This window comes from Talpa europaea (assembly GCF_964194135.1).
Source record: "Talpa europaea genome assembly, chromosome: 4".
NCBI classification, from domain to species: Eukaryota; Metazoa; Chordata; class Mammalia; order Eulipotyphla; family Talpidae; genus Talpa; species Talpa europaea.
Window position 1 is genome coordinate 92,431,245 of NC_140070.1, and position 15,666 is coordinate 92,446,910.

Below are 15,666 nucleotides of genomic sequence, written 5' to 3' on the forward strand. Positions count from 1 at the left end.
GAAATGAAAAACATATGTTCATACACAAACATGTATACGAATGTAGTAGCATTATTCATGACAGTGAAAGAGTAGGGGAAAAAAAAATCCATCAGCCGGTAAATGGATAAACAGAATGCAGTACAGAAATACAATATTTCTATTTCAGCCATAAGATAGTTCTCAGACATAGAAGGACTGAATATTTCTCTGGCATGAAAAGGAAGTACCAATATATGCTGCTACATATATAAAACTTAAAAAAAAAAAAAAAAACCTGTAAGTGAAAGAGACCAGACACAAAGGCCACACGCCATACATTCCATTCCTATGAAGCGTCCAGAATAGGCAAATATTTACAAGCAGAAAGTAGATTTGAGGTTGCCAGGGCCTATAGAGAGAAAGGAAGGGGAGTAACAGCTAATGTGCACAGGATTCCTTTCTGGAATAATGAAATGCTCTGGATTATACAGTGTTGATGGTTATGCAATCTTGTGATATACCAAAACTCACTGAATTTTATGCTTTATTTTTTGAACAGTATGTTTTAAAAGGGTGAAATCAATTATAGCTTAATATTTTTAAATAATGGCCCCTTTCTAAAATGCGATATTTATCTGAAGGACATTTATCTTTATTATTTGCCTATTTTCCCCTTCAACGTAGTAGGTCATGTAATTTGATAATTCAAGACAATCACTAACCAGCAGGAGCTAGGACATTTTGCCCATTATCTAGCAAAAACTTTCTTTAATGTCTGTTTGCTTCCTAGTGCCCTCTGCTGCCCAACCAGGATAATTATGAACCACACAATTGCACTTTATACAGCGGTGCTTCCACTCCTGAAGTGTTATCAGAAGGAAAACTAAATAGTCATGTATTATGTCAGGTGTTAAAAAATGGCCACACAAAAGATGTCATGAAAATTTATGGGCACACTTCCACTTGTAGATTTCTTCAGTTCCAAACAAAAGGAATACTTCACTCATCTGAAGTCTCTTTGCTGTGTCCTCCATTTTAAATGAATCTTTAGCTATGCCAGTAAACCTAGCATGCGGTTACTATGCAAAGTGAGTCTCACACTAGAAGTCAATGTAGTCTGACCTTACTTTGCTAAGAAGCACAAAATTTCTTTGGCAATAACCACCAACGGGGAATCAAGTGAAAAACAAATCACCTGTCATTTGTAATAATGATATCCATTTCCTTTTTGTGGGTCTTAAAATTTCACAAAGCTTAAAAAACTTGAAGTGTTTGTTAATTAAAATCAATGTATTTTTTACACATGGATTCTACAAGTTACACACATACTCTTATGTCAGTGGCAATAGCCTAGGTGCTCTATTGCTACAAACCCTTCAAAACACAGAGCCTGTTTGGAAAAATAAATGGAAAAATCAAAAGTATGCCCATCTATGCTGAAATATCTCTGCTAAGAGGGTGAAGCTTAGAGACAAAAGCCTGGTTATTTCAGGTTGAGAATCCAGTTAGTCAGAATAATAGACTTTTTGAACTGGAAAAGACTTTAGAGAATATCTAATTTAAAGTGAAAATATTGAAAAGGGAGAAATGCTATGTGCTTGAAGAATCTGAGGAGAGATGAACAGTAACCAACAAGGTGAAAATGAGCGATTCTACAGTATCCAACAAGGAAAAGGAGAAAGATCACAGTTTGGTTTTCTAAACTTTGGAAGCATTTAGATGGACAATACAGGAAATAGACCCAAATTCTCAGATGCATTTTCCAATGTCAAAAACAGTCTTTGAGTTTATTTTTGCCCATGAACAAACAAAATTCAAATCCTCTGTACAGTATCCCACCTTAAGCACTAACAGAAATAGCATCCAACACTACAGAATATTTCTCATCCACTCCAGAGACAGTCAAATATCTGTAGACATGAATAGGATGCTTGGACTTACTGCACAGATGTACATTATACATTACATATGTTCTCCATCATTTTTCTTTTGACAAAAGTGGTAATCATGTTTCAAAAATTATTTCTTTTGCACTAAAAGTTTAGTTTTACAACCAAGATGAAAATGATTTAAATCGATGACTATCCAGCTAACATGCAGGAAAAGCGACAGCAATGTCTTTAAATGCATTTTTATCATGTGACCTAGTGGGTTCCCCTAAAGGGGCTTGAGCAAAAAGCCACCGATAAACATCGCCATGTAATCTGAGACTTACAGGATGAGAAGTGTTTTGATAGACAAATATGCGAGAATGAGAATTTCTGAGACAGAGTACAGTGTGAGGCACAGAGAAGAGGGAGCACAGGTATGGTCAAAAGATTGGCCTGTGAAGTTGGGAAATGAGTGATAACTAAAACAAGGGTCACTTCTGGTGAGGGAAGTCATCTGCTGCCACTATTAGGTAATAGTTAAGTAACAGGAAAAGGTAATGGGCTTTGAGCAGAGAAATTGCATAGAACTGGGTTTCAGAGAGATTAATTTTATGAAGTGTGCAACACAGATCAGAGTCGGAAGGGACAAAGCAAGTGAACCCACTGCAGCACACTGGCGTGCCAGGCACTGCAGGGCTAAACCAGTAAAAGGAAAGGGGTAGAGAGAGATTGACACACACAATTAGGAGGTTTCCAATGTAAGCAGTGGCGAGAGGAGCATTATCATAAATACAAATAGAAAAGTCAATGGGAAGGCACATCCCTTGTGGGAGCAGATGACACACTGTGTTTTGACCATGCAGAGTTTAGGACGCCTGGGGAACAGGCAGTAGAAAGTTAGAGATATGATTTGGAACTCAAGATAGAAGAAAAGGGAAGGTTGTGCCCTGAAGTTTGGGTTTCTTTCCATCCTCCTTATCCAGGTCCTTCAATTTCTTCCTAAATGATTAACTTGGAGAAAGTTAACAAAACTTAATATATTAAAAGACCTTAGAAATCAGTGGGAAAATTCCAATTTTTTAAATGGGCTAAAAATGCAAACAAAAAAAAATTAGAAACAGGTAATAACATGACAGATAAACTTCATTACTATTTAAATCAAATATAAAGTTAAACCTGGCTAGTTGGAAAATTATAACTGCTAATATTGGTGAGGAGTCACTCTCAAATGCTACTGATGAAAATATAAATGATAAAATGGCAATTTGAGGGCCTCCCCGGTGGCGCAGTGGGTTGTGCGCTGCACTGTGAAGCTCTCTGCAGCCTCTGCAGCGTGAGTTCAAGTCCCAGCCAGCCAGGGAGAAACCCATACGGCAGGCAGACCTCTCCTGTCTCGCCCACTGCTCCCCTCAGCAGTGTATTTCGGTCGTTTGCCTGTTCTGCTCCCCACTCTCTCTGGTGAATTTGCTCACCCTCCCACGCCTCTGACTGTACCCCAGTTCTTGTATAAATAAATATTTTCTAAAAAGGCAATTTGAGAAAAAATTATTAATAAAAGCTTATTCTAAGAAAATTATATATATTTGACTTTGAGAGTATTCACCAAAATTTTGTTCATGGTAGCAAAAATACGGAAACTCAGTAAGACATTTCAATTACACTAGCTATACAACAAATATTTTACAGCCATGTAACAGTGAAAAAAATTAGTGAAACCTGAAGAGTGTAACTTTTCTTTATATTTAAGACAGCTTGTCCATATTCAGCTAGAAAAATATATGAAAGTTATGTCCCATGGTATTGTCTCTAAGCAGAAAGTATTCACTTAACAAATAACTGTGTACCAAGCATTGTTTTAAAACCTAGAGCTACAGCAGTGAGCACACCGAATTAGGACCCTGCTCTTATGGAGCTTACATCCAATTTGGTGGGTAAGACAGTCAGTAAAACACAGTGTACAAATGACACAAGAAAAGGTAGGGGAATACAAGTGATGGCAAAGTGGTGGGGTAGCCAGGGAAGGGTTTTATGATAAGGTAACATCCAAGAAGATACCTTAATAAAACAAGGGATTAAGTCATGAGGACTCCAAGGAAAATCGTTCCAGATAGAAGGACTTCATGAGCAAGTCCTGTAACTGGAATGCTCACATTCTCCAAGAATACAAGAGTCAATGGGAGTGAAAGAGGAGAAATGTTAGGTCTTGGGAGTGGAGAGAGGTTTAGAATAATATCATAGAGAAAAGGAGGCTATCTGGACTCAGGGGCTATTTTGAGTAAGACGGGAGCCTTTAGTAAGTCTAGAGCAGAGGAGAGACACGAATCGACTTATACTCTGAATGAACTGATGCTGGTTGCTATGTGCAGAAGTACCAGTAATAGGACAAGGGTGGAAACAGGAAGACTATGACCATGGTGAGCAGTTGTGAGCGCTTTTATATTTTTAAAGGTAGACACAATGAGAAAGAGGAGTTCAGGATGACTATAAGATCTTAGGACAACTGGGAGATTCTAGTTAACATTGAAGAACCAGGAAGTTAATAAAAAGGCAAGATTACAGATTTTTTTTAATGTGCATAAAAAAACAAAAGAAATGAAGACATCATGGCTCAGTTGGAGGATTTAGTCACTCCACCTGTAGAATTCTTAAGCTCTTTGGACATAGCTCCATTTTGTCATTTAATACATTTTGTTGTATTTACTTCTTTCTGCTTTTCTCAATCATCTATGTGCTGAAGGTAGGTTATGTCTTAATCAACCCTGTATCACTCAAGTTCAGCAAACATACTGGCATCAATTAATTGAGGAATGTTTTTTATTCTGAGATACAGATTCTACATCAGAATGGTGGTCCAGAGAAAAATTCTGAGGGACAACAATGGAAGGGGATGATACGGATTCATTTTAACATTTTCTACAAACCAAGAGGTGAAGTCAACTGCAAGGAAAAAGGAGCAGACCTGGGACCAAGGATTTGAAGAGAGTATATACCACACTATGTCTTCAAAATAACTCTTACTTTCTGTGCCATCTGCTTCCACTTGCTCTTCTCTGGGTTTCTGTTTAAATTTCATGTTTTCAAAGTGCAGGATGGCTCCAGTGAGTTTAAAGGATCCATATTTCTCATCAGAAAGAAAGCCCAAGATGTCCATGGCTTGCTGTAAAAAGAAAAACAGATGGCCGTGTCTTCATTTGCCTAATGGCTGCAGTAAGCGCCTCACCCCTGCTGTGTGTCACACCTCCCACACTGTGGGCTATGGGCTGCTGCAGGGAATGAGAGGGATCGCCCCAGCCAGGCGGTGCGACAGCTCTGTTCAAAGCAATGCAAATCAGCCCTTTTGGCACTTGGTCACCCGTAGTCTGCTTATGCCTTTAATAATAAGAGAATGAGGAATGCACAAGACTTGACATGTTTAGTTCCTAGTTATAGAACCTTCCTTTATATTCTTCCCCCTTCCCCTGCTTCTAGCAATCCATCATTAAATGGCTCTGTGAGGTCAATTATTTGCCTTTCATGGTTATGCCAGAAGTTGCACCATATCTGATGGGTTGCTTATTTCTAGGATTCCATATGTTCTCCCAACTTTATTCCAGAAGAGACATTTCAAAGACAAGCAAAAGGAAGTATTTAAGAAAAACCATGTCATCAAAGTGTTTTATCCTAAGTCATTGTGCATTGTAAGATATGTGTTCTCACACACTCCAGGAGGGTGAATATTAGTGTAATCTTTCTAGTGGTTAATTCTGAATTTGTATCAGGAGGCTTTAAAAAATTCATAATACTTACCCATTAATTTCACTTTTAAGAATCTAGCATAAGGTGAATGTGATATATAGAAAAATCATTTACCTACAAAGATATTCACCAGAAGAAAAACAAAACAAGAACAATTGAAGAATGGCTAAGTGACTACAAGACAAATGCTTGATAAAATATTAAATATCCATTTAAATGTTTATGAAGAGTTTGTAATATAACTCTGAAAATGCTTATACAATTAAATTGAAAATGCAAGCGCTATATACCAAATATGCACGGTATGAATATAATCATTTTTTAATATTTTATTTTATATAATTCTTACACCATTTTTCATTTTTGCACAATGTATGCATTTTCATTTTGGTTATATTCCCCATAAAATTGCACCCCCCCCCTTATTTTGACCCTAATCCTTCCTCTCCCCAGCCCTCCCCGCCCCCCGTAGTGTGTCTATGGTTTATAGTTGCTTGTTGATTTTGATTTTCACTTTGTATTAATTAGTCTTTTTTCCTGGTCCCTTATTTAGGTTTTCGAAATTCCTGTTATGAGTGAGACCATCTGGTATTTTTATTTTTCTTTCTGACTTATTTCGCTATAATCATTTATTTAAAAAAAAAAAAAACAAACACGTAACAACAACCCCAAATAGAGAAAGAAAAAAGATTAAAGACTGTAGAGATATATACTAAATAAAATCAGTGGTTGCCATTGAGTTGAAACATTGTTCTATTTTTCATATGTTCCCAAGTTACTACACTGAGAATGTGCACTTTTACAATAAATAAATGCACAGAGAGGCAGCCCCAGAGGGGAGCCCTCTATTGTGCATTCCCAGGGGAAGAACTACCACTTTTTCAGGACCTTAGGAAGAAAGATGATCCAAGATGCTTTCTTCATTTCTCATTGTCATTACCAGACTTCGATAACTAACAAGTCTTACATCTGTGGCCAGCAATTCTTCAGCACCATCCAAGCTCACCACAGCAACCACTCCATGAGAGCAAAAGTCAAAGTCAGAAGGATTTTCAGACACCATGAGCCTATCTGCGGTGGGAAAACCATCATTTAAGCAGCTTAAAGAAACCCTTAAGGCTTTAGAAAATAATTGACCAATATTCACAGTTTACTCTTACAGCTTACAGCATACTTGTAAACAAGCCAAAATAAAATCCATATTCTACACCCAAAACTCGGCAATCAATTTTTGCCCTCTATTAACTTGTCAGTCATGTGTTAATGCCTCCCAAGAGACGACTAGGCAGGCCAAATCGAAAGCAGATTCAATTGCAACAACTTGAATTGGTGTGAAAAAAGCAGATATTATGTGCTGGCAAAACTTTGAAAACAGAAATTTGGCTTAGATACATGGCTGAAGGCTGAAGGATAAAAATTGTTTTGTAAAGTTATAAATATAATAGGCCTGAGCTTCAAAGGCTAGAACCATCAGACCCCTGGGGTCAGTGCCCAGGGAACATTAACAGTGTAATCCTGTCACACAAAGTCCTCCCTATCATGAGACCGAGTCCTTCTTGCAAGAGATGCATAAATCAGCTACTATGTTCAGCACAGCCCTCTGATATGTCTGAGATTCCTGACATGATCCACTTAGTCAGGAAACATAATGCAGGCTGAGCCCAGGCAGGCTGTCAGCAGCACATCACAACTGACTTGGCTGAATCACATTAACTACTTAGTGCCTAACGCTTGAACTTTCTTTGAGTTGATCTGATTTTTGTGTTGACCACCCAGTGAAGTGAAGCCCTGTCATCCTGAACTCCACACCCCAGAAACAAAGAATTTGGCCTGTGTGAATGTTCATAGCAGCTTTATTTGGAAACCACCAAATGTCCATAACAATTAACTCTTGTTAACTTCAAAGAAAGGAATGAACTGTGACTGTATGCTACAACCTGGAAGAATCTCAAATATGCTGAATGAAATAAGCCAGACAAAAAGAGTACATCCTGTATGGTTCTGTAGTATGATATTCTTGGAAAGATATTTTTCTTTGAAATTATTTTATCTGAGTAAGCTAAATGGCGATTCATACACAGAAATCTCAGAAGACCTTGTTGGAGGGTTTTTTTGCATTTTTTTCCCACAGAAATGTCCTTAAACATTAAAAACATTCTATTAAAAGCATTCTATGATTGTCATTTATGCTGTACAAAATCTGGAGAAAAGTATGATACAATAGAACAAAATAATTAGGAACAAGTCCATATTGTATGTTATTCATATAATCTAGCCCTTCACCAAACCAAGGAGAGAGTTAAAAACCACTTAGCTATGAGTCAGGAATACTGGGGAGAAGTCTGGACTCATGATCAAACTTTGGGAGCCACCAGATAAAAATGATCTTTAGAGTTGTCAGATTAGTTAGCACAAGACAGACCCAAAGACTGAGCCCCAGGACATTGCAAATTCATGGACTAGATGAAAGAGAGGAACCCAGAAAGAAATTTCCTGCCATTTAGGAGAGAAACAAGGGAAGGCGTTATACTAGGAGCCAAGGGGAGAGATTTTCCAGTGGGAGGAGTGTTCAGCGTGTCAAATACTGTCAACTTTAAAGGTCAAGAATATCTCTATTTTCTTCTATGACTTTCATTTATGGCTTTACTGAGGACTCTCAAATCTTAATTATCTGAGCTCCAGACATAGATCTCTAATTCCCCATTAGCCATTTCAATATAAGTAGCTTAAACTACCAGAATTGAATTCATGTTTTCCATGATTTCCCTGAAGCTACTCTTCCATAGTTTCTTATGCCAGTAAATATCATCACCCTACCCAAGGGCAGATACCAGGGGCCACATGTCCTGTCCTATTTCCCCTTGACAGTCACATATAGACTTCATCTCTGTGTCTTCCAAATCAAAGCACTATTTTTTCTCTGCCATGAGAAAAAAAATTAAGAGAAAGATTAAATCAATGCTTAAGAATACAAGAAGGAGGGTCTCCCTAGTGGCTCAAGGGGTTAAGCACCACACTATGAAGCTATCCACAGCCTCTGCAGCACGAGTTCGATCCCCACTGGCCAAGGAGATACGCACATGGTGTAGCAGACCTCTCCTGTCTCACCTGCTGCTCCCCTCAGCAGTGGATTTCAGTGGATGTGCCTGTTGTGCTCCCCACTCGGATCTGTACCCTAGTTCTTGTGTGCATAAATAAATCTTTTTAAAAAAAGAATACAGAAAGGACATGAAATTTCCCCTAAGAAGGCTAAAGGAGTCATATACCTAAGCTTCAGGAATTGTTCTATGAGTTTAGGTTGGGGGCATGTTTCTGTTGACTGGCTCATTCAAAAAATCCCATTTCTAAGACTGCTTTGCCAAGATTTACCTTTTAGATCATTCCAAGTTGACCTTTTATATAATTTTCATTTTACTCTCATATTGTCATTTTTTATTATTTTTATTCTGGTATGATGAGCAAATATCTGACATTATTTTCTTTAAGGTGAATATAAGAAAACAGAACCCTAGAGAAGTTCACAAATTGCCCAGGATGAAGTTCACGATAAAGTGAATTTAGAACATAGTCTCTAGCATTTCTTGTTAGACCAGCTGCCCACCTCAAACCTGTATCCTTACTATGAGATTCCATCTCCTCCTTTGTCATAGAGAGGAGAGTCTGGCTTCCACCAAAGTAAGCACAACAACTGGAGCAAGCAGTGATGGCAACAGAGCAGAGGGGAAGAATACCAGGTGCCAAAGGTCTAGAGCACCCAGAAGAGGAGGGAGTCAGAATGAGGCTGGCAGTGAGGTGGAGCAGTGGGTCTAAGTGCTATATATGCATGTCTCCCTCAGCACCTCCCTCCTTCCAGATCCATCCTTTTTAAAGTCATTCTAGGTGTCATTAAATACATCTAATGGACTTTTCTTCTATCTCATTATGACAAGAGATATGACTGCTGCACTACCCTAAACATTCACTGGGAACAACTGCCCTTAACATGAGGTGGTGGCACTAAAGCATCTACAGATGGGATACACGAGTTTGAGAAACTGGAAAGGCCTTCAGCTCAAAACATCTCCCCTGCTAGGCCTCATCAAAATTGACTTTCAAGGTGCAATGTATTTTATCTGGGTTGAGGCTTGAGGTTATCTCAGAGGAGTAGCATGTAAACAGAGATTCCTTTATTTAATTAATTTCAGTTCTACCAAGAGAAATGGACCTATGAGGATGGGGTGGGGGGGAAGTAAATGCATTTTAGGGCAAAGAGAATCTTCAGACCAATACAGAAGTATAGCAGGGTATGGGTACAAGGAGGATGGGGGTAGCTTGTCAGGAGGAATGGGGTGGGTAGCATGGAGAGGAGGCTAAGGTTAAAGTCAATTGCCTCACAATTTCAGTAAGTACAGGTGTCAACTTTTGTGCAGGTTGAGCACCACGCTGTGAAGCTGTCCGCAGCCTCTGCAGTGCCGGTTCGATCTCAGCCAACCGGCGAGGGTCCCACATGACGCAGCAGACCTCTCCTGTCGTGTCCGCTGCTCCCCTCAGCAGTGTATTTCATCAGTCTGCCTGTTCTGTTCCCCACTCTGTCTCTGGTGAATCCTCTCACCCTTCCGCGCATCTGGCCTGTACCCTGGTTCTTATATAAATAAATCTTAAAAACTAAAGAAAAAATAAAGAACGAGTACTTTATGGGGTCTTCCTGGTGGCGCAAGGGGTTAAGATGCAACCTGTGAAGCTGTCCACAGTCACTGCAGCACAAGTTTGATCCCTGGCCAGCCAGAGAGCAACCCACATGGCGTAGCAGACCTCTCCTGACTCGCCTGCTGCTCCCCTCAGCAGTGTATTTCAGTAGATTCGCCTGTTCTGTCCCCCACTCTGGTGAATCCTCTCACCCCCCCCCAAACCTCTGGCCTGTACCCCAGGTCTTGTAAGTATAAATAAATAAATCTTTAAAAAAAAAAAGAATGAGTACTTTATCATTCAAGGCTTGTTAGACATGTCTTACTGACATCAAATTTTACTTGCTGAATGGCTCACTGTCTCTGAAACTCATCTCTGTTGAATATGAAAAGGAGCAAAGTTAACATGGGCCAGAAAAAGTTTAAAAATGACAAAGTTCTGGAGCCAGTGCCTTTAGGCCACATCATCTATCATTACCTGTCCCTTAGAACTACCGCATACAGCTTCAGGAGTTGTGCACTGCCAAACTTCAGAGAGAATCATTCACATCATCTACTCTTTTCATAGCATTTCTCTTAAATTGGAAGAACACAGTGTGAACAACTTACACTTGTCTTCTGTCCCTAACAACTAGTGGAGAAAAGGAGCGACTAAACGGGCACAGGGCAACAACTGAACATGATCCAGAATAGGAGGTCCAAATGCTCACAATTTCTTTCTCCAGGATGCACCAGGTCACTAGTAGATGGACTCAAGTGCAGCTCCCTGCAGCCATTGCTCTGTCTTACTGCCACACACTTTTTGGAGTGAGTGCTCAGGACACGAGGTGTCAAGGATTCCAAGAGACAAGGGCATGTTTCCTGACTGCTCTTCCTGGAGTTTATAAACCAGCTGAACAAGGAGAATGGAAAAAATGAAAGAAAAATAAGCCAAATGAGGACATATGCAGGGCCTACTTAAAAGGATGGTATTAAAAACTAAAGGCTTTTCAGTGATAGTGAAGGCAAAGATAAACAGCTGGGACTACATCAAATTAAAGAGCTTCTGCACAGCAAAAGAGACAATAACCAAAACAAAGAGAAACCCCACTGACTGGGAGAATATTTTTGCACACAACACTAATGATAAAGGACTGATCACAAAAATCTACAGAGCTGACGAGACTCAACAAAAACAAAGAAAGTAATCCTGTCAAAAAATGGGCAGAAGAGCTAAAATGAAACTTCTTTGAAGAAGAAATGCAAATGGCCAACAGGCATATGAAAAAATGTTCAACATCACTTGTAATCAGGGAAATGCAAATCAAAACTACAATGAGATACCATCTCACACCAGTGAGAATGGCATATCTTAAAAAAACTAGCAACCACAAATGTTGGCAAGGTTGTAGAGAAAAAGGAACTCTTCTGCACTGCTGGTGGGAGTGCAAACTGGTCCAACCACTATGGAGAGCTGTGTGGAGATTTCTTGACCTACTAAACATAGAGCTTCCATAGGATCCAGCAATTTCACTCCTAGGTATTTTCCCAAAGGACACAGAAACATTAATTCCAAAGGGCACCTACACCGCTATGTTTATAGCAGCACTATTTACAATAGCTAAGCTTTGGAAACAATCCAAATGCCCAAAAATAGATGACTGGATCAAGAAGATGTGGTACATATACACAATGAAATGTTACTCAGCAATCAAAAAAGATAAACACATGCAGTTTGCAGCAACATGGATGGAGCTAGAAGGGATCGTGCTCAGCGAAATAAGTCAGAAAGAAAAAGAAAAATACCGGATGGTCTCACTCATAGCATAATTTAGAAAACCTAAATAAGGGACCAGGAAAAAGACTAATTAATACAAAGTAAAAATCAAAATCAACAAGCAACTATAAACCAGAGACACACTACGGAGGGGGGAATGGCAGGGAGAGGAAGGCCTAGAATCAAAATAAGGGGGGAGGGGGGGCATGCAATTGTATGTGGAATATAACCAAAATGAAAATGCATACATTGTGCAAAAATGAAAAATGATGTAAGAATTATAGAAAATAAAATATTAAAAAATAAAATAAAATAAAAACTAAAGGCTTTTGAAGGAGCCATAGTGGCAGGGATTGAGGACATGGGCTGTAGCCATGTCTGGAACATGGGGCAGCCTCGACTGAAACAAATTGAAGAAAGAAAAAGAGGGGAGAAGGGACACTCCAGGCCATGGAGCGACTAGATGGACACTGGCTCTAGGGTAACACATGTCCCCATTTTCTTTTTTCCTCTCTTTTAGTAGAAGATTAGCTCTCAGTTGTGATTTTTCAGTACCTGATTTTAGGAAATACTGACATTTTAGGAAATTTAGACATATCCTCATGTTAAACTGTGCATTCTTATATCAATTTTCAGGACACTCACAAGCTATTTCTATTTTTGTCAATCTTGAAGAGCAAGAGTTCCAAATTTTGTAATTTCCCAGAAAATTACAATTGACACGGCTAACAGTGAACTGGCAATATCCAATTTGAACCACCAGATGTCAGTCTTTGCATAGCAATCAATCTCAGCAGTCCCCAAAGACACATAAATGAATTACAGATAAACATAAATTTTCCATTAGCAGCCAGAGTCTCCATATGGTTCTATTAGTAAACAGAGATGCTTCAAAAGGCACCCTTTGATGGTACCCACATGGGACCCTAGGTGACAGATCCTGCATACTATAGAAATTTGTGTAAAGAATATTAGATGAGGCAGGGCTAACCCAAGAATACCAAATACTCTACTGCAGGCTTAAGCAGAAGGAAGGTGGGACATAGAATAGTTGCTGTTTACTTATCACCAGTTGCTTTCCAAGTAAAAATAACTGTCCAGTTTACAAAAATAGTTCTAGCTGCTGAGGGGGCTTTGGGCTTGAAGACCATGTTGTTAAACACTACCAGATTTATACCATATTTAATCTAAGTATAATGGACTGAAGTAATTGTCTCACTATTTACTCACCAGAATATTCGATCTCATCCACATCCACTCCTGAGGGCACTGTTGTCCTCCATGGCTTACCTTATATGTAAAACCTTTAAAATCCAAACAACTTGTTATTCTCCCCTTCCAATGATTCCCCACAGCACCTAAAATATGAACTCTCTGCCATGGCCTTTAAGGTGCTGCTTGTCTGAGCCTTCCCCAATCTCTCCCCACATTGCCCTCTCCATTCTCCCACCTCCAATGGCTGTTTTGCTATTCCAAGAAAAAACCAAAAGCAGTCCTTTCTCAGCCTTTGCACTCACTGTTACTTGATCCTGGAAATATTTGTCCACTTGCTCCCTCCTCACTTATTGATGTATCTACAAATACACTGCCTTCTCAGAGAGCTCTAACCTGACCAGCCTATCCAAAATCTAAACAGCCACTAGCCTACCAAGCCCCAATTCACTTTATTGCCTCACCCCAATTTATTTTTCTTTGTACAAGTATCACTCTCTGAAGTTATATGATCCTTTGTTTACTTATTCATTACCCACCTTCCACACTAGAACATGAGCTCATGAGGGCAGAGGCCTCTGTCCTCTTTACTTCCCTGTCCTTCCTTCCTACAAAGCAGCATCTGGTGTACACATAACAGTCCCACAGTAATTTTTGTTGCATGAATACCTGTAATTCATTTTCTCATAGAAGTTGCTTTTCTATTTCTGTTTATTATACTACCTTTATCCCAGTTACAAAATTTGGGAGTATTTTTTTGTTTTATTAGGGGTATTTTTTTTAAAGATTTATTTATTTGTTTGTTTGTTTGTTTGTTTATACAAGCACTGGGTACAATCAGAAGATCGGGAGGTTGAGAGAATTCACCAGAGCAGGGAACAGAACAGGCAGAGTGACGAAGTACACTGCTGAGGGGAGCAGCGGGCATGGCAGGAGAGTTCTGCACACCATGTGGGACCCTTGCTGGGGGCTGGGGATTGAACCAGTGCTGCAGAGGCTGCCGGCAGTTTCGCAGCCCAGCGCTCAACTACTACACCACCAGGGGAGGCCCCTATTAGGGGTATTTTTGACTCACTCATTTCCCCCATGTAATCATTGCCAGGCCCTGTCTGTCCATGAATTCACTCCCATTCCCTTATATTCAAACAAACTCCACCTTCGACAATTATCTCGTCATCTCATATCCTGGGATTACTGCTATAGCTTTCAGTCCATCCCACCCATTATACCAACTAAACTGACAGCCCTCAACAAACATAACATTCTATTACCCCATCCCACCCCTACAGCATACACACATGCACAAACACAGGCATGTACACAGACACCCTCAAGACTCCCTGTGTTTAGAAACCACCAGGATAAAACCTTTACTCCTCAGTACAGATGCTTACCTCCAGTGAGCTTGGTCTCTGTTCCCAGCTTTTGCCTTGCCCTTTCCTATCAATGCATATATTCTTCCTACTCTTTCTCCATTCATTGCTCTGGTTAAATTCCCATTCCTTCCTTCATATCCCCTTCTGTATAACACCCCCATGACCAATGTACCCTGATGATGTCTCCTCATATTTCTGGTCTCTTGTCTATACTACAGTGTGGTTTGAATAATTTAAAGCTCTTAAATTATCTAATGCTTTCTATACACCAACACACACATGCGCACACACACGCACGCACGCGCACACACACACACACACACACACACACCCTCTGCTGTGTATCTTACCCACCTCCAATCATTATGAAGTTGGGGGAAAAAAGTGTTACCATTCACTCTATACCCATATAAAATTAGAGAACATTGGTCCTATAATTAGTTCAATTCCTTACATTGCAGGATGAATAAACAAAATTCTAGAGACTACCAAACTTACTAAATAGTAATTTTCTAGCCCCAATACTGAGTTCTGTCTCTTACTTTGAAGTGGTCCTCAGCTCCAGAAAGATACTTACCATGTAGTTCTTTTTTCCCCAGACTGAATTTGATAGAATATGTGGTAGTTTCTCTCTCCAGGCTCCTGGAAAATCACCCGGGATTTTTCTAGCAAATCTGTATGATTTGAAATGGATAAAAATTCATACTTAGCTATTCTTGTAAAACTTAGAAGAAAAGTAATCAGCGAAACAGCTGCTTACAGATATGTCTGTGGATGACAACTTGCCTCTGGCACCAAAGTGCGTCCTGATGAACTTGCCCTAGATGGATACAGAAAACAGTCTTCAAATGCCAAACTGCTGCAGGGACTTCCTTATACACATTACTCTCAAAGTGATTACATCAACAAAATAAAAAAAAAATCCTGGTTTTTGGATCGTATCAGTTAATGTTGAAAGGCAGCCAAAATGATCATCAGAAAGTGCATGAGTCCTGATTCTAGTCTCAGATTTGCCAACACCAGTTATGTGTTCTTGTGTGCACTACTGAATGAGTCTCAGTGTCTTATCTAAAAATAAGGAAAATAGTACT

The 15,666-nt window shown here is 39.5% G+C and overlaps 1 protein-coding gene across 1 annotated transcript in view; it reads right to left on the reverse strand.

Moving 5' to 3' along the window:
• MYH15 (myosin heavy chain 15) overlaps positions 1 to 15,666 on the reverse strand; it is a gene marked incomplete at both ends in the record, with an annotated part of 143,292 nt that overhangs the window by 103,843 nt on the left and 23,783 nt on the right. Inside the window, 5 exon segments of the mRNA XM_084232648.1 lie at positions 4,851 to 4,989; positions 6,535 to 6,638; positions 15,153 to 15,171; positions 15,173 to 15,249; positions 15,326 to 15,395. Coding sequence (XP_084088774.1) covers positions 4,851 to 4,989; positions 6,535 to 6,638; positions 15,153 to 15,171; positions 15,173 to 15,249; positions 15,326 to 15,395 — 409 coding nt within the window.